The sequence below is a fragment of the Sus scrofa genome, chromosome 5 (genome assembly GCF_054392235.1).
Source record: "Sus scrofa isolate SSC_HxYL_T2T_F1_AM1 chromosome 5, Sscrofa_HxYL_maternal_Yorkshire_Landrace_v2.0, whole genome shotgun sequence".
Classification (NCBI taxonomy): domain Eukaryota; kingdom Metazoa; phylum Chordata; class Mammalia; order Artiodactyla; family Suidae; genus Sus; species Sus scrofa.
The window spans coordinates 26,294,058-26,316,573 of record NC_139387.1 but is presented as its reverse complement, the minus strand read 5'-3'; the positions used below and the strand labels follow the sequence as shown (position 1 = coordinate 26,316,573).

The 22,516-nt window shown below is 56.6% G+C and overlaps 2 protein-coding genes across 6 annotated transcripts; one reads left to right on the top strand and one right to left on the bottom strand.

Moving 5' to 3' along the window:
• Window positions 1-1,045: 1,045 nt before the first annotated feature.
• STAT6 (signal transducer and activator of transcription 6) lies at window positions 1,046-16,157 on the top strand. Of its 2 annotated transcripts, none has more exon segments than NM_001197306.1 (22): window positions 1,046-1,169; window positions 4,645-4,781; window positions 5,196-5,334; window positions 5,635-5,718; window positions 6,575-6,713; window positions 6,839-6,891; window positions 7,065-7,213; window positions 8,013-8,144; window positions 8,256-8,444; window positions 9,055-9,145; window positions 9,263-9,385; window positions 9,979-10,071; window positions 10,377-10,583; window positions 11,771-11,865; window positions 11,956-12,092; window positions 12,436-12,582; window positions 12,791-12,854; window positions 12,965-13,075; window positions 13,270-13,362; window positions 14,399-14,464; window positions 14,570-14,698; window positions 14,787-16,157. In NM_001197306.1, coding segments are annotated over 21 exon segments (2,547 nt in total). In that variant the 5' UTR covers window positions 1,046-1,169; window positions 4,645-4,665; the 3' UTR covers window positions 14,977-16,157.
• On the bottom strand, window positions 16,097-22,112 carry NAB2 (NGFI-A binding protein 2). Of its 4 annotated transcripts, none has more exons than XR_014803419.1 (7): window positions 21,872-22,112; window positions 19,555-20,428; window positions 18,997-19,130; window positions 18,586-18,705; window positions 18,359-18,491; window positions 17,948-18,139; window positions 16,097-16,953 (listed from the first exon to the last, which is right to left on the bottom strand). XR_014803419.1 is itself a non-coding variant. In XM_001929485.6 (7 exons), exons 1-7 carry the CDS (start codon window positions 21,952-21,954, stop codon window positions 16,844-16,846), a joined length of 1,578 nt encoding a protein of 525 aa, XP_001929520.1. In that variant the 5' UTR covers window positions 21,955-22,112; the 3' UTR covers window positions 16,097-16,843. The 4 variants fall into 4 exon arrangements, 2 of the variants coding, with proteins under 2 accessions (XP_001929520.1, XP_020947484.1); XM_001929485.6 differs by having other exon boundaries at window positions 18,586-18,637; XR_014803420.1 differs by lacking the exon at window positions 17,948-18,139.
• Between the last annotated feature and the right edge of the window lie 404 nt (window positions 22,113-22,516).

Genomic DNA, 22,516 nt, shown 5'->3' with positions numbered 1-22,516 from the left:
CTGCAGAAACCATCCACTAGTTATGATGATGACTCAGAAGCTGAGCAAGCCTTGTGTGTGAGTGTGTGTCCCCTTGTGACTGCATGTGGCTCTGAGTGCAGACATGTCTTCGAGACTGCCTGCACGTGTGTGTAAGTATGTGTGCGTGTTGGGGGGGGGGAATCTTGTGGCCAGGGAAATTGTGTATGTGTGTTTGTTTCTGGGTGTGTCTCAGTGTTTACCCCAGAAACAGTTGGGAACTTTGCCAAGGCTGCACAGCAGATTCATATTCAAACTTGACCCTTGGGAATCAGGCAGCAACTCCAGCTTTTGCTGGCTCCCACCTGGGTCTGAGAATAGTCCCCTGTGAAGAGGGGGCAGAGATGACTTTCAGTCCGAGGACCCCTGGAGTCCTCCAGCATTCTGAGCTTCTGGGTCCCCTCCCCCACACGCTCCCGTCAGCGGTCACGAGACCTCTAAGGCGGTCCCCACCTAGAAGGGAGGGGAACCTAGGAGTTCCGGACGGAGTAGACTGGAGCTCCTTGCCTGCTTTCAGGGTCCTCCACTGGAGGGAGCGCAGAGCCCTGAGGGGTTTCGTCTTCCAGAGGCCCCGGGGGGAGCCCAGTCCCTGGTGAGCCCAAACTCCAGCCCCTGCGAAAGTTTTGAGTAGGAGAGAGGCAGTATGTCTCTACTTGACATTAGGTGACTTTCTAGAGAAAAGTTTATTGCTTTTATGGGGGACAGGGTAAATGGGGATCAACCTCCCTTCCAGCCAGGCCCCAGGGCCCCCCAAATCCCAGTCCTGGCTCCCCTCACCCCATGCTCCCCTCCCCGGGACAGGAGGCAGATACGCTCACCCCACTTTCTTCCTCTTCCTCCTCCAGCCCACTTTCTCTTCTCTGTGTCGTCAGAGGTCCAGGGAGGGACCTGGGTAGTCGGAGAAGCCGGAAACAGCGGGCTGGGGCAGCCACTGCTTACACTGAAGAGGAGGACGGGAGAGGATTTTGTGTGTGTGTGTGTGTGTGTGTGTGTGTATGTGTGACTGTGTGTGTGTGCGTGTTTTCTTTTTAGTGGTGCTGGAGGGAGGGTGCTAGCAGGGCCAGCCCTGAACCCGCTGGACAGAGCTACAGACCCATGGGGCCTGGCAGTGCCCGCTGAGAGAGGGAGAAGACAGCAGAGGGGTTGCCAAGGTGAGGGGATGCCTCCAGGAGGGGGGGTTGGGGGGCATCTGACTATGAGTGTGTGGGGGGGTGGGGGAGGGCCTCTCAGAATCCTCCCTGGGCAGAGTGGATGGTCCCCAAGAAATTGTTTCAGCTGGGGCTGGTCGCTGGTGGTACTGAGTTTTGGCAGTTTCGAAATATCAGAGGAATCTGGGCTGGGTACAGGCCTAGCACTTCCCCCCTCAACCCCTCCATGCCGTGGTTCACTTTTTCCAGCCCCTCCCTCACCCCCACCCCCACCCCCGCGTCCCTGCACCTACAGGGACGCGCAAAGGCAGGGAAAGGAGGGAAAGGAGGTGTCCCTCTGCCGTCTGCGGTGGGGGAAAGTGGCTGCCCCTCCCTGGTAGGCTGATGCCTGGGCGTAGTGGGTCCTTGACAAACCCCTATCCAGGCCCCCCCATAAAGGTTCCCGTTCAAGGGTGTGGCTAGGGGGTGAGCGAGCCCCAGATGTAGACCTCATGGTGCCCCAGAGGAGGGGGAATTTCCCCCTCAAAACTGCTCCACGCTGGTCCCGGCGCGTCACGGAGTTAACCCTCCTCGTGCTGACCTGGCTCCGCCTCCCCGCATCCCTCCCCGCCCCCACCTCCACATACACACATTGGGCAACTCGGAGAAACTCTTTTGACTTTTGATCCTGTGGTCCCACGGTCAGAGGGCTCAGGAATGTCGGAGTTGAGCTGAGGTTTAGGCCACGAAGCCGGGCTGATGAAGATCCTGGACGTGGGGCTTCCCTTCCCTATTGGGAAGGCAACACTGGCCCCGCCCCCTCACGCCGGGGCTCCTCCCTCCCTGCGGCTGTTCAGCGGGGCTTAGAGCAGAAGGCGTCTCTGGCCTGGCAGGCCAATGGACACGGCCTTGTTATTGTGTGTGGGCGGTGGGTGTGGGTGGGGGAAAATCTAGCCCCTTGCAGTCTGGGGATGGAGGGGGGGGAAGATTTGAAGCCAGAGCCGGGACAGGAAGCTGGCCACTCAACAAGAGGATGTAGAGGAAAGGTGGGGCTGCCTATGGCTTAGGGGTCATCTCAGTCCCCAGTAGGGTAGGGGTAGAGGGTCAAAGGTCTGAACACCTTGAGAAACGAGAGAGGAAGGGACAAGAAAGGAATGGAGTCCTCCCTTGGGTTGAAACACCAACCGAAAGGCGCCCCACCCCAAGGCGGGCGTAGAGAAAACTCTATTAGAGGACCCTGAGCAGGATGGGGGAGGATTCTGCCTTTGGGAGAAAAGAGCTCACGGGGAGAGGGCCTGCGGGGAGGGACTGGAGTGTCTAGAAAAGGGGCCCCTCTGTTCTCCATCCTTTTGCAAGAACTGGGAGAGGGGAGAGGCTAAAAGTGCAGCCGGAGGACTTGGGGTTACTGGGTTGGGGGAGACCCAGGGAGTTTCCATCCCCATCCTTTCTATCATCTCTGAGAAGAGGGACATTTTGAGAAACATGAACTGAGAGACCCCTGGGAAACCACTGGTTTACCCACTCCTCCTTGCAGCCCACCCAGAAATGGGGAGGCAATCCTTTTCCCTACTCCCCCATCTCCTTTCCTCTTGGCCCCTTTTCTTCTCCCCCTTTTCTAGCCTCTCCCCCTTCTAGACTTTTCACTACAGACTTATTAACCCTGATTTTTCTCCAGTTGCTCTCACCTTCTTCCTGAGTTCTCTCTGCTTTTCCTTTATTTATTTATTTATTTATTTATTTATTTATTTATTTTTTGCCTTTTCTAGGGCCGCACCCGTGGCATATGGGGTTAGGCTAGGGGTCTAACCGGAACTGTAGCCACTGGCCTACGCCAGAGCCACAGCAACGCAGGATCCGAGCCATGTCTGCAACCTACACCACAGCTCAGGCAACGCCGGATCCTTAACCCACTGAGCAAGGCCAGGGATCGAACCCGTAACCTCATGGTTCCTAGTAGAATTTGTTAACCACTGAGCCACGATGGGAACTCCTCTCTGCTTTTCCTTTTGCTCCATCTCCTCTTCAATTCGCCTCCAGCACACGCCCCCCGTTTAGGATTATGGGATTTGGATCTGGAAGGGATCCTAGCTGCATGATGTAATAGTTAACCCCATTCGGGTTCAAATCTTGATGTCCAAACTCAGCAAGTTGGAGAATCTCCTTGAGCTTGGTTTCTCTACCTGTGAAAGGGGATAATTCTATATTTTAAAAATTGTTGCAAGGTTATAATGAGGTAATGCATCCAGTGTAACGCCTCATACATAGTAAGTGCTTAGTTAATGGTAGCTATTATTAGTCTTCCATCCTCTTCTTCATCATCTAGCCAGGTAGTTTTCAAATTCTCTCACGGGGAGTTCCTGTCATGGCTCAGCAGAAACGAATCTGACTAGCATCCAAAAGGAGGCAGGTTCAATTCCTGGCCTTGTTCAGTGGGTTTAGGATCTGGCATTGCCCTGGCTGTGGCAGAGCTCCGATTCGACCTGGAAACCTCCATATGCCGCAGGTGCAGCCCTGAAAAGATTAAAAAAAAAAAAAAAAAAAATTCTGTCACAGAGCCCTGGAATTGTGAGGGGTTTCTCCAGGGACACCTTTGGAGTCAGAAGGTAGGCAGAGGGAAGTAAGAAGCAGTAGAATTCCAGGGCTATTACACTCATTTTCAACAGAGAAACTTCAACTTTTTTTTTTTAATGTTTTAATTTTTAAAAATTTTTGGCTGCCCCATGGCGTATGGAGCTCCCAGGCCAGGGATCAGATCTGAGCTGCAGCTTTGACCTATGCTGCAGCTGCGGCAGCACTGGATCCTTAACCCACTGTGCCGGGCTAGGGATCAAACCCGCATCCCAGCACTCCAGAGATGCTGCTGATCCTGTTGTGTCATGGTGGGAACTCCTCCAGTTTCATATAATGGGAATTCCATAGGTTAACACTAAAATCGTCTACTGCTTACAAAAGTTTGGAAAGGGAGTTCTCTGGTGGTGCAGTGGATTAAGGATCTGACTTTGTCACTGCAGCAGCTTGGGTCACTGCTGTGGTATGAGTTCAACTCCTGGCCTGGGAACTTCCGTGTGCCATGGGCAGAGGAAAAGAAGAAAAAAGAGTTTGGAAAGTTCTAAACTTTATCCACACTTTGTATGTTCTAGATGAGAGGCTCCAGGTCCAGAGAGGGGAGGTTTCTTGTCACCAGAGGCAGATTTAGAGCTACAACCATATCCTCTGTCTTCTCTCAGAGAGCTTTCCCTCCTGCCCCATCTCCTCTGTCTCTCACCCCTTACTGCAGCTCAGTTCCTCCCATCCCATCACCCCTGTGTCTACTGTTGAAGGAAATCCCTTGTCTCAGGCCTCAACCAGAGATGTCCCCGGTTTGAGGTGGTCTGGCTCTCTGGGAGGGAACGCTCTCTGGGAGGGCTGTCTATGGGAGGTCCCTGGCCGCCCCAAAACTAAGGCTGACTTTCTTGGACACCTCTCAGAGTGCCCCAGAAACCTTGTTCCTTTCCTCCAGGCACCCTCCAAACCCCAGATCATGTCTCTGTGGGGTCTGGTCTCCAAAATGCCCCCAGAAAAACTGCAGCGGCTCTATGTCGACTTTCCCCAACACCTGCGGCATCTCCTGGGCGACTGGCTGGAGAACCAACCCTGGTGAGTCCTGGCTGCCTCACCCCATGTTGGTCTCCCAGTGTCCCCCACCCCCCTTCCCTCTCCTTGGTTTTCCTTTACCCCATTTCAGGATTTGGGACTCGTTATTCCATGTGTGGTGGCCCAGATTTAGCAGGAAATCTGAGCCACATCAACCAGCTTATGCATGAGGACACGTGTAGTCCCCCCACCCCCTTAGGAGGCTGAGCCAAAGAGGAAGGCGGCCAGAGCTGGGGCAAGGGCAGTTCTCACAACAGCTGGGAAATCAGGAAACAAGGGATACTGGGGAGGGCTGCAGAGGGTCTGGATGGAGGATAAGAGGGGGAAGGAACTGCTGAGCTGTTTGCTATGGGATAAAGGGTCAGCAGAGCTGAGGAAGCCCTGACCCAAGGCTGCTTCATCCCATTCTTCCCACAGGGAGTTCCTTGTCGGCTCAGATGCCTTCTGCTGCAACATGGCCAGTGCCCTGCTATCTGCCACTGTCCAGCGCCTTCAGGCCTTGGCTGGAGAGCAGGGGGAGGGGAGTACCATCTTGCAACACATCAGCACCCTGGAGGTGGGGGCAGAAGGGGAGGGGACAAGGCTGGGGTGGGGCCTGGAGTGGAGCTGGGGTGAGCCTTGGATGCTAGAAGAAAATTGGCTGGATGCTGGAAGCAAATTGGTATTCCTGTGGTTAGCTGTTAGCTAGCATGCAAATTAGATTTTAAAAGCATGCAAATGCATGAAAACTTCTGGAGCACAGCTGTGCTGCCTCTCAGTGCATGTGGGAGTAGTGGAGGCGGGTGGGAGTGGTGGAGAGGAGAAAGACACGGGTAAGAGCCAGGCTAATCCTGTCTACCACTCTTCATTTCTATAGAGCATATATCAGAGGGACCCGCTGAAGCTGGTGGCCACTTTCAGACACATACTTCAAGGGGAGAAAAAAGCTGTTATGGAACAGGTATTGGGATACCCCATCTTTCACCCCATCTTGTCCTGGGACTTTAGCCTGGGCCATGAGAAACTAGAAGGAATCTGAACTTCAGGAAAGCCTCAGTGTCATTGGGGTTTTTTTGTTTGTGTGTTTTTTGTTTTGTCTTTTTAGGGCCTCACCTGCGGCATATGGAAGTTCCCTGGCAAGAGGTTGAATTTGAGCTGCAGCTGCTGGCCTATGCCAAAGCCACAGCAATGCCAGATTTGAGCCGCATCTGTGACCTACACCACAGCTTGTGGCAACACTGGATCCATAACCCACTGAACAAGGCCAGGGATCGAACCCACATCCTCATGGACACTAGTTGGGTTCTTCACCAGATGAGCCACAATGGGAACTCCCTGTTGTTGGTTTTTTGTTTGGTTGGTTTTTTTGGCTGCGCTCGTGGCTTGCAGAAGGTCCCAGGCCAGGTAACCCGAGCCACAGCAGTGAAAATGCCAGATTGTTAACCCGTTAAGCCACACAGGAACGTCAAGGCTCAGTGTTCTAGGCCCAAGATGACCAAAGGAGGTTCCTGGGGTCAGGGTGAGCCCCAAGTTAAGCTCAGAGAAGCTTCCAGTGAGGGACTGAGGGTAAGGAGGCCTGGGGAGGAGAGAGCAAGAGGTAAGGAGCTGATTCTGCCAGCAGAGAGGTCTTATTTCCAGGAGATTCCAAATGGGCAGGAAGAACTGTCCAAGGAGGGTGGGGAGCCAGCCAAGGAAAGTGGCCTGTCTCCTTTTGTGCAGAGCAGAGCAGAGCAACAGGCACCCCTTCAGGGAGTGGAGGCCAAGTAGAAGGGATGGGCAGAGTGTCTCACCTGGTGGCATCTGTCCCTCCTGTGCAGTTCCGCCACCTGCCAATGCCTTTCCACTGGAAGCAGGAGGAACTCAAGTTTAACACAATTCTGCGGAGGCTGCAGCACCGAGTGGGGGAAACCCGCCTTCTCCGCAAAGCCCTGCAGCCCGGGGCTGAGGCTGGCCAAGGTAGGAGCCTGGGCCTGGAGCCCTAGGAGGGTTCTGGGGAGGGTGTGGGAATGCTCCCTTTTTGATCTCAACCTTGACTGAACCTCACATCTCTCTGCGCCCCTGATTTCTGCCCCTACCCTCAGTGTCTCTTCACAACTTGTTAGAAACTCCTGCCAAGGGGACTGGGCCAAGCGAGGTGAGTAATGGACTGAGATGTGGGATGAAGCTCAAAGTGCAGACTTTGAGAGGGTCTCAAATCTGTGAGAGGATGGAGATTAGACCTTGGAGAGGTGAGAAAGAGAGCCCTACCCTCGGGAGCTGGACAAGGAGGAAGTGTGTGGCCCTGGCTTAGGCCCTCCCCGCCCACAGGCCCTGGCCACGTTGCTGCAGGAGACTGTTGGGGAGCTGGAGGCTGCCCAGGCCCTGGTGCTGAAGAGGATCCAGATTTGGAAACGGCAGCAGCAGCTGGCAGGGAATGGCGCACCCTTTGAGGAGAGCCTGGCCCCACTGCAGGAGAGGTGGGGGCAGGGCTGACAGGGAAGAAGGGTGGGCTGGGGGTGGGCACCTGCTGTCACTGCTGGAGGACCCACAGGTGTGTGAGAGAAAAAACAGGCCAGGGAATTCCCTCTGTGGCTCCACAGTAACGAACCCAGCTAGTATCCATGAGGATTTGGGTTTGATCCCTGGCCTCCATCAGTGGTTTACGGATCCTGTGTTGCTGTGGTTGTGGCGTAGACCCGCAGCTGCAGCTCCAATTCGACCCCTAGCCTGGGAAGCTCCATAGGCTGCAGGTGTGGCCATTAAAAAAAAAAAAAAAAAAAAGGAAAAACCAGGCCTGGGTGGGCTAAGACTCAGAGAAGCCAGTTCCAGCAGAGCCGTGTGCGCTGTTGTTTGGATCTCATCCTGTACACGTGCTCCCAGCCAAGGGGGCACAAGCAGGAGTTCCTGCAACCCAGACTTTTCTCTTTAAGCCCCGTGCCCAGAGGAATGGGGAATCTATCTGGTCTATGGGGTGGACACCTTCTAATTTGCACAAAAGCATCATGTGTGCTGGCAGCTAACCTGGGTACCAGAGTCCTGGGGAAGAGGCAGCCGAGTTTCCACAGAGCTTCCAGGCCCTGAGAAGGAACCTCCTCCTCAGAGCCAAGGCAGGTCCCAGAACCCCTTCAGCCCAGGTCCCTTGCAGCCGCACCCACTGTCCATCCCACCCCCTCCACACACACTATCCTGCTTTCTTTCTGGGTTTAGGGGTGGAGGGTCTGGGCCAGGAACAGGCAGCCTAAATCCTGTGCCCCCTGACCACTGTCCTGGCCCCAGGTGTGAGAGCCTGGTGGACATTTATTCACAGCTGCAGCAGGAAGTGGGGGCGGCTGGTGGGGAGCTTGAGCCCAAGACCCGAGCAGCACTGATTAGCCGGCTGGATGAAGTCCTGCAAACTCTCGTCACCAGGTATGAACCCCTGCCTGGTCTACATCAGATCCTAAGAAAGGAAGAGGGTCAGAGTTGGGGGGGGCACCAGGAAGGACCCTGTCACTGACTTCCCTTGTGTCCTCCTCTCAGCTCTTTCCTGGTAGAAAAGCAGCCCCCCCAGGTACTGAAGACGCAGACCAAGTTTCAGGCTGGGGTTCGATTCCTGCTGGGCCTGAGGTTCCTGGGGGCTCCAGCCAAGCCTCCACTGGTCAGGGCCGATATGGTAACCGAGAAGCAGGCCAGGGAGCTGAGCATGCCCCAGGGGCCCGGGGCTGGAGCGTAAGCTGGGGCTGGAGAGGCCAGGGTGGGGAGGATGGGGGGTGGGGGATGGGGGCCAGAGGAGCCTGGGGGACTGGCCTGAGGAGCAGGGTGACAGGGAGGGAGGGTCCCAGGATGTGGGAACCCTGTGTGGTCAAGGCAGAGGAAGGACAAGGACCCGTCAGCGCAAGAATGGGGCGCAAGCATCAGGATTTGGCTAAGGGGGGAACTGCTCCCTTAAGAACTCGAGGGGAGGCGTTCCTGTCATGGCTCAGTGGTTAACGAATCCGACTAGGAACCATGAGGTTGCGGGTTCAATCCCTGGCCTTGCTCAGTAGGTTAAGGATCCAGCGTTGCCGTGAGCTGTGGTGTAGGTTGCAGACGCAGCTCGGATCCCGAGTTGCTGTGGCTCTGGTGTAGGCTGGTGGCTACAGCTCCGATTAGACCCCTAGCCTGGGAACCTCCATATGCCGCGAGAGCGGCCCAAGAAATGGCAAAAAGACAAAAAAAAAGAAGAACTCAAGGGGAGAGATGGAGGTTGGGGGCCAGTCATCCATCCCATTCACCCTTGGACCCAAGCTCCTGCCACAGCTGGCCCGGGTGGGATGAGCCACTCTCTGACTTCCCCCGGCAGCGAAAGCACTGGGGAGATCATCAACAACTCTGTGCCCTTGGAGAATAGCGTTCCTGGGAACTGCTGCTCTGCCCTGTTCAAGAACCTGGTGAGGGCTTCAGGGAGTGGTGGGCCGGGGTCCGGAGGTCTCTCCTTAGAGAGGGTGTTGGGAGCCCAGGAGAGGCCGTCTCTGCCCTCACCCTTCTCTCCCTCCCCCATCCTGCAGCTTCTGAAGAAAATCAAGCGGTGCGAGCGGAAGGGCACTGAGTCCGTCACCGAGGAGAAGTGTGCAGTGCTCTTTTCCACCAGCTTCGTGCTTGGCCCCAACAAACTCCCCATCCAGCTCCAGGTGAAGTGAGGCCCCAGCCCTTCCTGAGGTGGGGCCCCAGGTCCCCCCGCCCAGGCTACACACAGTGGGGGCTGGATCCTCACTCCTCACGATGGCCCCATACCCTGTGTGTCGGGATTTGTGTGTGTTGGGACCCGGGTGAGTAGGGAAGAGCAAGAACCGGAGTGCACCTGCAGGAGTGACAGGGTAGAAGCGACTGGCCCTTGTTACACACTGTCCACAGACCAGGGCACTATTTCAAGTCACACACATACCTGGTTTTCTCAATAACATTATGAGGTAGGTATGACTGCCAGCCTCATCTTATAGATGAGGACATGGAGACACAGAAAGATTGAGTAATTGGCCCAGGTCACACAGCTACTGAATGTTGAGGGTGGCATTTGAAACCTGGAGCTCTGACTCCATAGCCCTGACTCACAACCACTTCTCTGCATAAGGCCCACACCGAGCTTCAGAAAGCATCTGGTAACATCCCGTGAGCTTATAACGATGCTGTGTGAGTCCAGTGGCTTCCCCGCACCCTCAGACCCAGCCCTCTATGGAAGTCTCTATCTGCAGTAAGAAGAACCCCCTTTCCTCACCCGCTTCAGGCCCTGTCTCTGCCCCTGGTGGTCATTGTCCACGGCAACCAAGACAACAATGCCAAAGCCACCATCTTGTGGGACAACGCCTTCTCTGAGATGGTGAGGAAAGACCTGGAGTTGGGGTGAGGGTGCAGGCTGGCAGGCTGGCAGTTCAAATGGAGGTGACCTTAACTCCTTCTAAGAGACCTCTTTGGGTTCTTCTGACCTCTTTTCATGCCAGTCGTAACAACTGTCTTGCCGTAGCACCCTAAACTACTGTTGGGCAAATGCCATCTTTGTTGAATGAGCTCAGGGGGACACAGCTGGGGAGGGGCAGGCTTGGGGAGGTGGGAAGGATGAAGGCCCTCTGGAGGAGGAATGGGGAGGACAGCCTGAGATGCCCTCTCCTTTTCCCCTCCTCCCAGGACCGTGTGCCCTTTGTGGTGGCTGAGCGGGTGCCCTGGGAGAAGATGTGTGAAACTCTGAACCTCAAGTTCATGGCTGAGGTGGGGACCAACCGGGGTTTACTCCCAGAGCACTTCCTCTTCCTGGCCCAGAAGATCTTCAACGACAACAGCCTGAGCATGGAGGCCTTCCAGCACCGTTCTGTGTCCTGGTCACAGTTCAACAAGGTCATTCCCTTGCCCTTTGGACCGCCCATCCACAAACTTTTCCTCCCTGGGGCACTCAGGGTGTCTGTAGCTTCTGCCTAGATATCGACTGCTGGGATCGTCCCAATGCCCCACCACATGCATCAGGAAGGCCTCTGTCGTGGCCCAGGCAGCAAAACCCCTTAGCTCTCTGACATCCCCCAAGTCTTTGCCAGTGATTTGCATGACTCATCCAGATTGTGTGTAAACAGCTCTGATTCAAAATGACTTTGACCCCTCGGGAAAATAGTTCCTATTGCAAAAACCAGGATGAAATCCCACAGGGACATGTGCAATAATACCAGCTACCATGTGTCGACGGCTTGCTATACACCAGGCACTGTGTTTTAGCCCTCTATGTGTGTTATCCCATTTCATCCTCCCAACATCCCTTTGAGGTGGGTACTCTTATTACCCCCGATTTACAGAGGGGGAACCTGATGCTCAGGGGTTAAGTAGTTTGTCTAAGGCCTCCCAGAAGGTGAGTGGCATGGCCAGGATGCAAGCCCCTATGTTTGACTCTTGCTCTTCGTGACTATATTTTATGGCCCCCCAAATCAGGTGGCTCAGGACTGGGCCTGTTACACGAATAGGGATAAAAGGAGGCCTGGCTGTCTTGGTTGAGGACCAGCCGGGTAAAGGTAGTCATGTACTGATCTCTTAGAAAAAGAAGAAAGAAAAACCCACACGGCCAGAGGATGTGTTAGCAAAGGGAGCAGGACACTCACATCCTGCAAGCTGCCTTCCATGGACTCCACTTCCACCAGGCCTCGTTGGGAGGGGGTGGAACACAGTGGTTAGGACAGGGCCCAGTCTAGACTTTCTGGGCCAAATCCCAGCTCTGCTTCTCTCCAGCTCTGTGGACCTGGCCAAGTTATTTGACCTTTCTAGGCTTCCATTTTTTTCTCTGTAAGATGGGACAGTCATAGGACTTACCTCCATAAGCTTGTAAAGATCAGATACATTAATTTATGAAAAGAGCTTAGAATAGCACCTAGCACATGGTAAGCTTGAGTGCTGACCATTGTCACTGATGGGGGTCTCAGGTCCAGTGTGGTCCCTCAGCCCTGTGACTCTGTTGTGTGGGTACTCACAGCCCAGTGCCTGCCCTAATTAGGCTCTCGCTGTGGCCCTCCTGTCCTCATACCAGCTCCCCACACGCCCAATAGGAGATCCTGCTAGGTCGTGGCTTCACCTTTTGGCAGTGGTTTGATGGTGTCCTGGACCTCACCAAACGCTGTCTCCGGAGCTACTGGTCAGATCGGTGAGTCCCTGCCCCGGGCGGCCTGAGCAACTGTACCTCCTGTTGCATACCCTGTACCTCCACCCATACCCTCTCCGTCTTCTTGGCCAGGTTGATCATTGGCTTCATCAGCAAACAGTATGTCACTAGCCTTCTCCTCAATGAACCTGATGGAACCTTCCTCCTTCGCTTCAGTGACTCAGAGATTGGGGGCATCACCATTGCCCACGTTATCAGAGGCCAGGATGGTGAGGTCACCCCAGCCAATCTGCTGCCTCTATCCCTAGGCCCTCTGGGATTTCTTCTGGGAAGGAAATGTCTTGGCCTTCCTTGTTGCCAACCCTGATCTTCGGGAAGATCTTTCTTAGGTCCAACTTCTCTTCTGCCTTCTGTGGGCTAAACTTCTGCCTGCTCACTGTGAGCTCTGTGGCAATGGAGACTGGTGGGTCTCCCTTGCTCAGGACCCTCACCGTAGCTCCTCTCCTCTTTATCTTGGTGGAATGAGGATAAGTCCAAGGGTGTGGTGGGGTTGGCAGGGTAAGAGGAAGAAAGTCTGGACAGAGGGGACTCAGGGCCTCATTTCTGTTGTAGGATCCCCACAGATAGAGAACATCCAGCCGTTCTCTGCCAAAGACCTGTCCATTCGCTCACTGGGGGACCGAATCCGGGACCTTGCTCAGCTCAAAAACCTCTACCCCAAGAAACCCAAGGATGAGGCTTTCCGGAGCCACTACAAACGTGAGCTGGGCCCGAAGTTCTGATTCCTTCCTGTTGTCCACCTCCTTCCTGCTCCCAGCTGCCCCCTCCCTGCCCACTGTGTGTCATTCCTGTCTTCTCTCTCCATCCTCGTCACCCTGTGTCTCCTACCTGCCTCTCAGCCATGCCCACCTTTTCCACCTCCCTAACCCGGAAGCACTCCAAGGCTCTCCTTTCCTCCCCACAACAGCTGAGCAGATGGGTAAGGATGGCAGGGGATATGTCCCAGCTACGATCAAGATGACTGTGGAAAGGTGAGTGTGTTGATGTGGGTGGAGGGTTGGGGGGGCCTGGGACTTACTGGTAGGAAGGGGTGGTGGCATCGACCCCTGGTCAGTCACCCACGTCTTCTCCCCTCCTCCAGGGACCAGCCTCTTCCCACCCCAGAACCCCAAATGCCCACCATGGTGCCCACTTATGATCTTGGAATGGCCCCTGACACCTCCATGAACATGCAGCTCAGCCCAGATATGGTGTAAGAAGCTTGAGCGATGGAAACAGGAGGGATCCGTGCAGGCGGGCCCTTGGCATGGGCAGCCAGAGAGCTGGCAAAGGGGGGGGCTGAAGTGGGGCATTTTCCTTTTCTTGAAAGGAATTCCCCATCTTGAGGCAGGGGTGGGGGTGTCCAGGAGAAGGGCTGGCATCAGGGGTCTGCTTTCTTTTCCCCAGGTCCCAGATGTATCCACCACACTCTCACTCCATCCCCTCATATCCAGCCATCCCCCGGGAAGAATCGGTCAGTGTGTTGTCAGCCTTCCAGGAGTAAGTGGGGGCACCTCTGGGGGATGGGGCGGGACACCCCCCTGCATTGGGGGTGGGCAATTGCGTTTGTTGGGAGAGGCTTTTCTGTGAGAAAGGGGTGGCAAACCCCTAGCACTTTGGTCTCTTCTGTCCACTCCACTGGGGTGTTAGTGGTTGAGATCCAGGTTGGAATTCTGACTTTGGGCAAGTTACTTAACTCTGGAGCCTCATTTGTAGAATGGGGAAAAATGCTGATACCTTCCTCAGAGGATTATTGTGAAGGGTGAGTTAATAATATGTGTAAAGCTATGCATAGTACCTGGCTCCTAGCAAGAGCCATTTAAGTACTAATATTATCTGATCTGCCCTTGAAATTGACTGTCATGTATCTGCTGTCTTGATTTTTATTTATTCCTCTTTTTGGCCCTGTAGTGGTGTAGATATTTTTGTTCTCCAGGTAGCACTCACATTCTTAGTAACTCTCAGTCAAGGCAGGACATCTCCTCTCCCAGGAGTTGCAGTGGGGGTGGGGACTGGGGGGACTTAGAACCACCAGAGTTCAGAGTTTGGAAATCAGCTAATCTAGGGAGTTCCCGTTGTGGCTCAGTGGTAATGAACCTGACTAGTATCCATGAGGATGCGGGTTTGATTCCTGGCCTCTATTCAGTGGGTTAAGGATCCGGCATTGCCAATGACTGGTCATTGCATACGTGCCTTGAATCCTGTGTGGCTGTGACTGTGGTGTAGGCTGGCAGCTGCAGCTCTGATTCAGTCCCTAGCCTGGGAACTTCCATATGCCAGGGTACGGCCCTAAAAAAAAAAAAAGGAAAAAATTAGCCTAGCTAATCTAGCTCTCCTCTCCCCCTGCCCCCAGTCCCTACATTTACTTATACAAGTGAGAAGACCAAGCGCACAGGTAGAAATGGCTTACCCAAAGCTATGCCGTCAGGATAAGGAGCAGGAAATTCTGTTCCTCACTCAGTGGTCTTGACTTTGCAACACCCTGCTCTTGCCCACCTCTTCCTTTCTCTGACTGTGCCCTCCTTCCTGCTTCCAGACCTCACCTGCAGATGCCCCCTAACCTGAGCCAGATGGGCCTGCCCTTTGACCAACCTCACCCACAGTGAGTGACAAACCACCCCTCCCCCATTCTGATCTCAAGCTCCCCATTGATTCCCAGCCTCGAAGCCACCCCCCCCACCTCATTTACTTTTCTGGGCCTGGGCAGGGGCCTACTGCCATGCCAGCCTCAGGAGCATGCTGTGTCCAGCCCTGAGCCCCTGCTCTGCCCAGATGTGACCATGGCAGAAGAGAGTTGCCTGAGCCAGCCAGTGGGAGGGTTCCCTCAAGGCACCTGGTGAGTATTGGCCTCGGGGTGGAGGCTGGGTGGGGGCTGAGGAATGGGTGCCATGCCTATCCCACTGCTTCTCCCTTTCTCCCTGCAGGGTTGGTGAAGACATGTTCCCACCCTTGCTGCCTCCCACTGAACAGGACCTCACTAAGCTTCTCTTGGAGGGGCAAGGGGAGTCAGGGGGAGGGTCCCTGGGAGCCCAGCCCCTGCTGCAGCCCTCCCTCTATGGGCAGTCTGGGATCTCCATGTCCCATCTGGACCTAAGGGCTAACCCCAGTTGGTGATCCCAGCTGGAAGGGGAACCCAGAGAGACAGCTCTCCTGCCCCCTCGGACCTGCTCTGGACACTTGCCCATGCTCCTGCCAAGCAGCGGATGGGGCGGGTGTCCTCTTGTCCCCACCTACATCCTGGCCAAGAGCAAAGGACTTTGCCAGGAGAACGCACAGTGGGTGGAACCTCTCAGCTCCTTCCCTCCCACCACACACCCTTGCCCTCCCCCTTCCAGATGCTGGAAGGGTAATTCAGGTTCCAAGTGAGACCAGCCCCAGCATGCCTGTACACGCGGAAAACACACATACGGCCCTCCCTGGAGGATGGGGCTGAGCAGGAAGAGGGCTGGGCAGGAGCACAGATGAGGGCACAGAGGGCTTCTCCACCTGCCTGGAGCCAGGGCTCAGGACTCACACATGTAGAAACATGTGGACATGTGCACACATCTGCACCAGATGCCAGGGGTGGAGGTATAGGCTTGGGTCCCAGCCCCCGGGGAGATGGGGAAGCAGTTCAGGAGACACTGGGTAGGAGGAGGGAGGGTCTGTACATTTGGTTACTGATATGGGTTTTGCCTGGATTAAAAGATGAATCCTGAACAGCTCCAAATTTGTCAGTCAGATGGAGGCTTCTGGACATGTGCATGAGATTATGCAGAAGTACAAAGGCTGAGTTTGTGTGTATAGCTGTGCAAAAGTATGTGTACTTGAGACATGTTACTATATAGATGTCACACACATTAGCTGTACAGCCACATAGAACATGTACCTCTCTGATTTTGCCTGTGTGACAACACACGTTTGAAAGTGTGAGACACTGCACAAAAGATACCAGCAAGCATGCTGGCCTCTCTGGTGTATGCGAACCCAAATGCACTCACTCATCTTTGAGAACTGTGCCCAGAGGGGTCTTCGTGGCTGTGACATCTGCATATGGCTGTAGTTTTGGTGGCTCATCACCACCAGTCCTGCCCAGAGGCAGGGGGTGAGAGTCTGGGGTCCAGACTCAAGTGTGTGGTCCTTTGGGTGTATCGGGGGCCCTACCCACTGCTTCTTTTCTATTTCCCCAGCCACCGCCAGCTTCCCTCCACTCCCCTGTCCCATGCCACCCTTTCTCCATCTTGGGGGTCATAGATCCTAAGCCATAAAATAAATTTTATTCCAAAATAACAAAATAAATAATCTACTGTACACGATCTGAAAAGAAAGATGCTCTAACTGCTCAGACAGGTGCTGCGGCCCAGCCCCCAGCTAAGGGAGACCCTGAGTCCACCCAAGCCTCCTGAGGGGGCTGGTGAAGGGGACCCCATGCCCCCCTAGAGAGGGCAGGAGGGAGAGAACCGCTGAGGACTTGGGAGAAGGATGGGGATGGGTAGGCAAACTGCAGCACTTGTTAAATTAAAGAAACAAACTAGAAGCACAAAAATGGGGGAATGGAGGGAGGATCAGGTCCAGTGTTCCCAGGCCCCCAGTTCTGGGGGGGAAATGTTTCCACTTTTAGTTGCTGGACCCTCCCAGGATAGTCCCCCTTTCCCCCATGTCCAAACCGAGTCCAACTGCTCACACCACTGGTTCAAACTAGAGAATGGGAGTGTGCTGTGTAAGGAAGGGGAGAACCCCAAGTGCCCTGGAGGCAGAGTCCTTGCCCCTTGCTCTGGGCAACGGTGAGGGGGGCACCACGCACCCTCCTTGTGTCCTCTCGCCAGGCCCCTGCTCGTTATTGCTTGAAGCCCCATAGTTCTATGCCCATGGGGCCGGTGGGGAGGCAGGAGAAGGGCAGCGGAAGGATCCAGGGCTGTGACTAGGTGCCAGGGACGCGGAGTCGAGGGGTTGTGTGACCCGGGAGCCCAGGCCCCGCGGTCTGAGGACAGCAGTCCCGCCCTCACTGCCGGCTGGCCTCAGCCTCCACTTTGACGCTGCTCCTCCGACCTTCCACCAGAGCGGGATGGGGTCCCGGCGCAGGGCATCGGTCTACCAGCCCCTCCTCGAACTCTGCGGGGAGAAGGGGTCAGTTAGGAGACTGCGAGGTGAACGCTGTAGACAGAGGTGGTTGAGAACAAAGGCAGGTGTAGAGAAGGCTGTAAAGTTGAGCTCGGATTTACAGCCCTCAGCCCACCTCGCATGTATGTGGGGGGGGGGGTTTCTATAGCCAAGTGTGTGCACCCCTTCCCCTTCTTAGCAGTGTGTAGCTCTCGGTCTCTGTAAGTGTCTCTCTCTTTCTCGGTCTCTCCCGCCTCCGTTCTGCTGGAATTTCTGGTTCTGTCAGGAGCTGCGGGGGCGGGTTGGCTGTGACCTCTCCCCCTCCCCCCTTCCCAGGCTCTGCCGCCCCCACTCATCCCTGGCCTCCTCCCAGGCCCTGCCTACCCTACCATGCACGCCCCCCCCCCCCAGTTTCTTAGAAGCCAAATCAAGGGGATCACAGGAAGCCAACCTCCCAGCTCCCCCAAGAAGAGCCCCTCTTTCAGTCCCCGCCCCCACTTCCCACCCACACACAGTTTAAAAATACCAAGCCAGGGTTGGTGGCTTTGTCTGCTGCGTCACTCTCAGCCCAGCCGCTGCCCGGCCCTCTGCTGGCCTACTCCCTCACTCCCCCTTCCCCCATCCACGCACCAAGCATACCCCTTTGGGCTCGTCCAATTCTAAGCTGGCAACCTCACCCCTACTCCTAGAATGCTCCACCCTCCTGTGTTGGTAAAAGTTCTATCCAAGCTTCTCTTCTTGATGACCCTCCTTTTCCTGCTCCCCAGTTCCCCCTTCAGAGATGCCCATTAGGGTCAGACCCTCCCTATTGGGAACAGCCCTCCAAGGGCTCCCCTCTCCTCAACCCAAGGCCTGGTTGGCTGGAGCTCCACCATCCTTATTGCCCTCTCTGGTGACTACATCCCTCTTCCTCCCACCTGGCCCCAGGACACCAGGATTGCTGTGTGTGTTGGGGGAGAGCCTGGGTGGCAGGGGTGGTTGGGGACAGCACTGCTGGCTGCCTCACCTGCGAGAGGCGGCTTCGCAGGCACACAGGGGCTGAGGCGGCCCACGCGGTCATGGGAGACGAGGCGGGCTAGCCGCAGCCCCTCATCCATCAGTGTCTGCTGCAGGATGTGGCGGCTCCACAGCCCATGGGCTGGCAATGCCAGAGGCAGGTCAGCAGGGGGCGGCGTCAGCCTTGGGCATGACCCCACAGCTGTGGGCATGGGCACGGGTCAGGTAAGGGACCACAGTCCACGGAACCCCCACCCTCAACTGCAAAGCCAGACCCATAGGCCCAGGCCCATTTGCCCCATCCCGCCAGGCCTCCCAACCATGTTCCAGGGAGTTGCCTCCTGGCGCCCTCCTCCCAAGCTTTCTACCCCTGCGCTCCCCCCTCCCCAGTGGCCAGAGAAGTGTTCCGAGGCACACTCACCCTGCAAGTGTCCATCCAGGCTCTCCCCGGACAGGCTGGCACTGTCTTCCTCCAGGCTGGGGCGGTATGGGGGTGCATAGGACTCAGGGCCTGAGGGAGGCTGCTGGATTTCAGAGTGACTTTGCTCACCAACCTGTAGAGGCCCCAAATGGGGAAATGAAAACCTGGCAAGGGAGGGGACCAGGGAAGGCTGCCCTAACCCCCTATATGCACCCTGGAAAACCTACCTCTTGTTTCAGTTTCTTCAGTGGGGGGCCTCCCAATTCTTCGGGGTGAAGCCTTCAAAGATGGAGAGGAACAAGGAGAGTGAGGCTGGGGAAGGACAAGTGGTGGACAAGACACAGAATCTGGGGGGGGAAGAACACGCATTATTTCCAGAGTATGAAAAGATGCTGGCTAAGCAAGTCTCCAGCTCAGGCACCATTGTTATGGGGGGGGGGGGCAGTGGGGGGGGCACAGTGGAGGCCTGCAATGGATGGGAGAAGGGGCCAGACCTCAGATAAGTGGACTTGGCCAAAGTCAAGGACACACAGATGGGGGAGAAGCAGTCCAAGAGGCACCTGAAGTAGAGATTAAGACATGACCCAGCTCCTTGGAAGGATTCTGATCTAGGAAGGACCTAGAGAAGGGAGTCTCACCTGGAGCCCTTCAAGGAGGACAGGTAGGTACTCTCTCGGGCCACCTGGCGGGACAGGGAGAAGAGCTCCACCCTCCGCAGTAAGAGCGTGTTGTCCCTCATGCAGAACTGGGCAGCAGCCTCATTGATGGTCAGCTGTGGAGAGGGCGCCAGCGCAGTCAGAATCCTAACTCACCCAGCACCTTGCCCAAACCTCCTCTCTCCCCTTCACCATCAGACAAGCAAGGCCCAGCCATCAGATGCTTGCTCAGCTTCTGACACTACGCAGGAGCTTTCTGAGGGAGGAAGACAGAGGTCAGCACCCAGGAATGCCCAGGGCCTCCTCCACTCCTGTGGGGTTCTGAGCAGCATGGAGGACAGCTGGGCTTTGCTTGTGTCTCTGCTTCCGCCTCAGTTGAGGAGGGAAGCACTGCAGCAGCTGGGGTTGGCTGGGGAAGGGATCAGGGCCTGGGGTCCTGGTCAAGGTCAATGAAACAGACTTGGGGAAGTGATCATTCTCAGAGATGAGTGGGTCAAGGCCTGGGAGTCAAGAGCACTCCTGGGAGGCTGGGATCCTTACCTCATGTAGGCTGAGCTGCTTGCCCTCCCGCCGCTTGGAGTCAAAGCGGCCATAAATGATGCTGTATTTGCGGATCTCCTCTTCCTTCTGGCTGTCGTTATCGTCCATCTCAAAGATGTGCCCCACGCTCCGTGCCAGCTTCTTGTTCAGCTTCAGCAGGGACGTTACCTCCCCAGCATCCCCCCTCGGGAAGCTTCGGAAGATTCTCTCCACGCTCTCCACCACCATGCGTACCATCTCTGGCTCCAGCCGATCCGGACCGCCCCCAGCCCCAGCTGCTGCCAGCCCCCCAGCCCCAGTCCCCTCGGGGACTCCTCCCCCTGCAGGTGGGGAGAACGGGGGTGAGCCAGACTCGTCTTCTCCTCCTGCCCCAACATCGGACTCTGGAGTACTCCGGCCTGGCCAGATCCGGGGGTCCCCTGCCCCAGGTCCCCCGGGCAATGGTGACAGCTTCTCTCCAAGTTCAAGGGGGCTCTTAGGGCTAAAACTGCGGGCACTGCCCGCCTTTTCCCCAGGACTGCCATGCCCGTTGCTCATGCTCCCCTTCCGGGACCCCGAAGTCTCAGAGATCTTGAAGAGCGGAATGCTGGAGACGGGCACGGCGGGCACTGGCTGGCTGAAGAGCCCTGGATTGGTGGCCCACTCTCTTAGTGCCTTCTGTAGGCGTCGGACATGGAGAGGCTTGGTGGCCATGCCCACGAGTGCCATGATCTCCAGGAACTCCTCCTCACCCGCCTCACACAGTTGCTGCACGTCGTCCCCTCCCTGCTGGATGAACGTCTCATAGTAGGAAAGGAGATTGGCGCGCTGCAGGACCCGGTACAGCTGCAGCTCCCCCAGTGTCCGAGGCAGGGCCATGGCTCGGGCACTGGGCCTGAGAAGGAGGCACAGGACAGAGAGGGGATGGCGGTCAGTGCAAGTCCTCCTTGCTGGGTACGAACACACGTTCACGGTTGTTTTCTCTTTCCCACCCCTCTTCCGAATGCTCTCTCTGCCCAGTGCCTAGGTCGGAGCCCAAACCACAAGAACCAACCACTGCTCAGAGTCACAGCCATGCTAATGCCATCCCAAACTGGCCAGAAGTACTAAAAACCATACTGGTCTTTGTGGAAGTCAAAGGCTCTGTTCCCCCATCCTCAACTTTTACTTTTCTGGCCTGGCACAAGGAGACCTTGCGCGCTGAAGCCAGCCAGCACACCCCGGTGATGGCTGGACCACCCTCTCCTCCAGAACACAGTCCTCGTCTTCCCCTCCAAACACCCAGCAATCTCAACATTACACAAGTTAGCTTCCCACACTGAGGTGAATGTATGAGCCCCCACCTCCCTACAATGGACACCTGGGCAGCTTTATTCTCTGGTGGCATTATGCTCATGTGGCTGAGGCAGAGGGTGTGGCTTCCCTGCCCTTTTCAGCTCAAGGAGCCAAGCAGACCCCTACTCTGCTACCTTTTCCCACCTCTGCTAAGCCTTCCCCAAGGATTAGGCATTTTCCTGCTGTCTCTCCCCAGAACCTCCCCCCTCTTCCAGACTGCCCAGTGGCCCTCGGTTGGTCCCTCTCCCAGCAGTGACCTTCCCACCTGCTCCAGAGGTAGGCCCATCCCTTCAGCTCAGGCACAGGGGAGGGGAGAAGTGCCTCAATTGTTCTGCTTTGCGGCCCGTTCCGCCCACACACACTCCCACGGTGGTAGCGTCCGTGGGCGAAAACCGCCGGGGGGCTCCCGCCTACCCCTCTCTCCCTTTTTCCATCCACATCTTCAAGTGGAGTGGGGGAGCGACTCAAGGCCTCTTGAGGGAGGGGCTGCACACCGAAACTCCCCTCCCCACTCTGTAAATAAAGGTACGGAAATGGAAATAGACGCCTAAGGCACGTCCTGCTCCTGCAGAGCCGCTCTGATGCGCTCTTGGTTCAAAGGCGCCGACTTCTCCCGACCCCAAAGCGGCGCGCTCCATGCCAACCACAGATTGTGCCAGCTGAGCGGCTCTTCCCCAGCACTGTTGCCAGCTAGAACTCCAGGGCTTCCCCTGGCACTTAGGAGCCCCCACATTCTTTGCAGGGGCTCACAGGCCAGGTCATGCTCACAGAGTAAACGAGGAATGGAGAATTAGATACTATTCCTTCACATCCAGCTTCATCAGATCCCTGCCTGCTCCCATGGCCCCCTAATTCGAAGGCGCACCCCCTTTCCATCAGTCTCCACCCCCCACCCCCGTCCCTCTTCCCCTAGTCCTCTCCTCGACCTCCGCCCTCCGGACCCCTTTCCCCGAGTCCAGCTCCACCCATTTCCACTCCCCGCCGCTTCCCTTTGCCCACTTACTTGAGTCTGGGCTGAGGGGTCCGGCGGGCGCTGTCCCCTCCGCCCGGCGGCTGCTCGGCAGTGGGGGAGGGAGCTCTGTGCATGGACGGCTGGAGACCACCGGGGATGCCCCTCTCAGTGTCCGGCGCTCGGCGCCTTCTGTGTGCTGCGATCTTCCTGGCGCGCGAGGCCGTGTCCGCCGCTGTCCGGGCTCCGTCCCTTCCTCCACGTCTCCTCTCTCCGAGCCTCCGCGCCTCTGTCTGTGCCTCTACCCCCCCCCTCCCCGGCTGCGCTTGCCGCCTCTCCGCGCCTCCGCCCCCGCAGGACGCACGGGGAGCGAGGCCCGGCGCAGCACTGGCTGCCAGGCGGGCGGAGGGCGTGGGCCGAGCCGGGGGCGGAGGCTTGTGGGCGGGGGGCGGGCGCCCGGGCCTCTCGGCCGGCGGTGGAGAAGCCTCAGCAGAGAGGCGGAGAGAGGCGGAGAATGTGGGGAGGGGGGTGTGGAGCAGGAGGCGGGGGCGGGGACTCGGCGCCAGGGCGCCGAGTTGGGGACTAAAGTGACCAAGGCCGGGCTGTGGAAGGCGGGCTTGGGGACTCAGCGGGCGGGGCGAGGTCGCTCGGAGCCGCCTACGCCGGATGCACAGCCGGCCTTCTTCGCGCCCACGTACC

What these genes read in the sequence shown, in the direction of transcription:
- NAB2 (XM_001929485.6), bottom strand. Translation starts at nt 21,954, where the DNA reads ATGCACAGAGCTCCCTCCCCCACTGCCGAGCAGCCGCCGGGCGGAGGG. An exon ending in AGCAGCTCAGCCTACATGAG is followed by an intron (nt 19,131 to 19,554) that starts GTAAGGATCCCA and finishes CCCTCTCCACAG; the next exon opens with CTGACCATCAATGAGGCTGC. An exon ending in CCTGGATGGACACTTGCAGG is followed by an intron (nt 18,140 to 18,358) that starts GTGAGTGTGCCT and finishes CCATGCCCACAG; the next exon opens with CTGTGGGGTCATGCCCAAGG.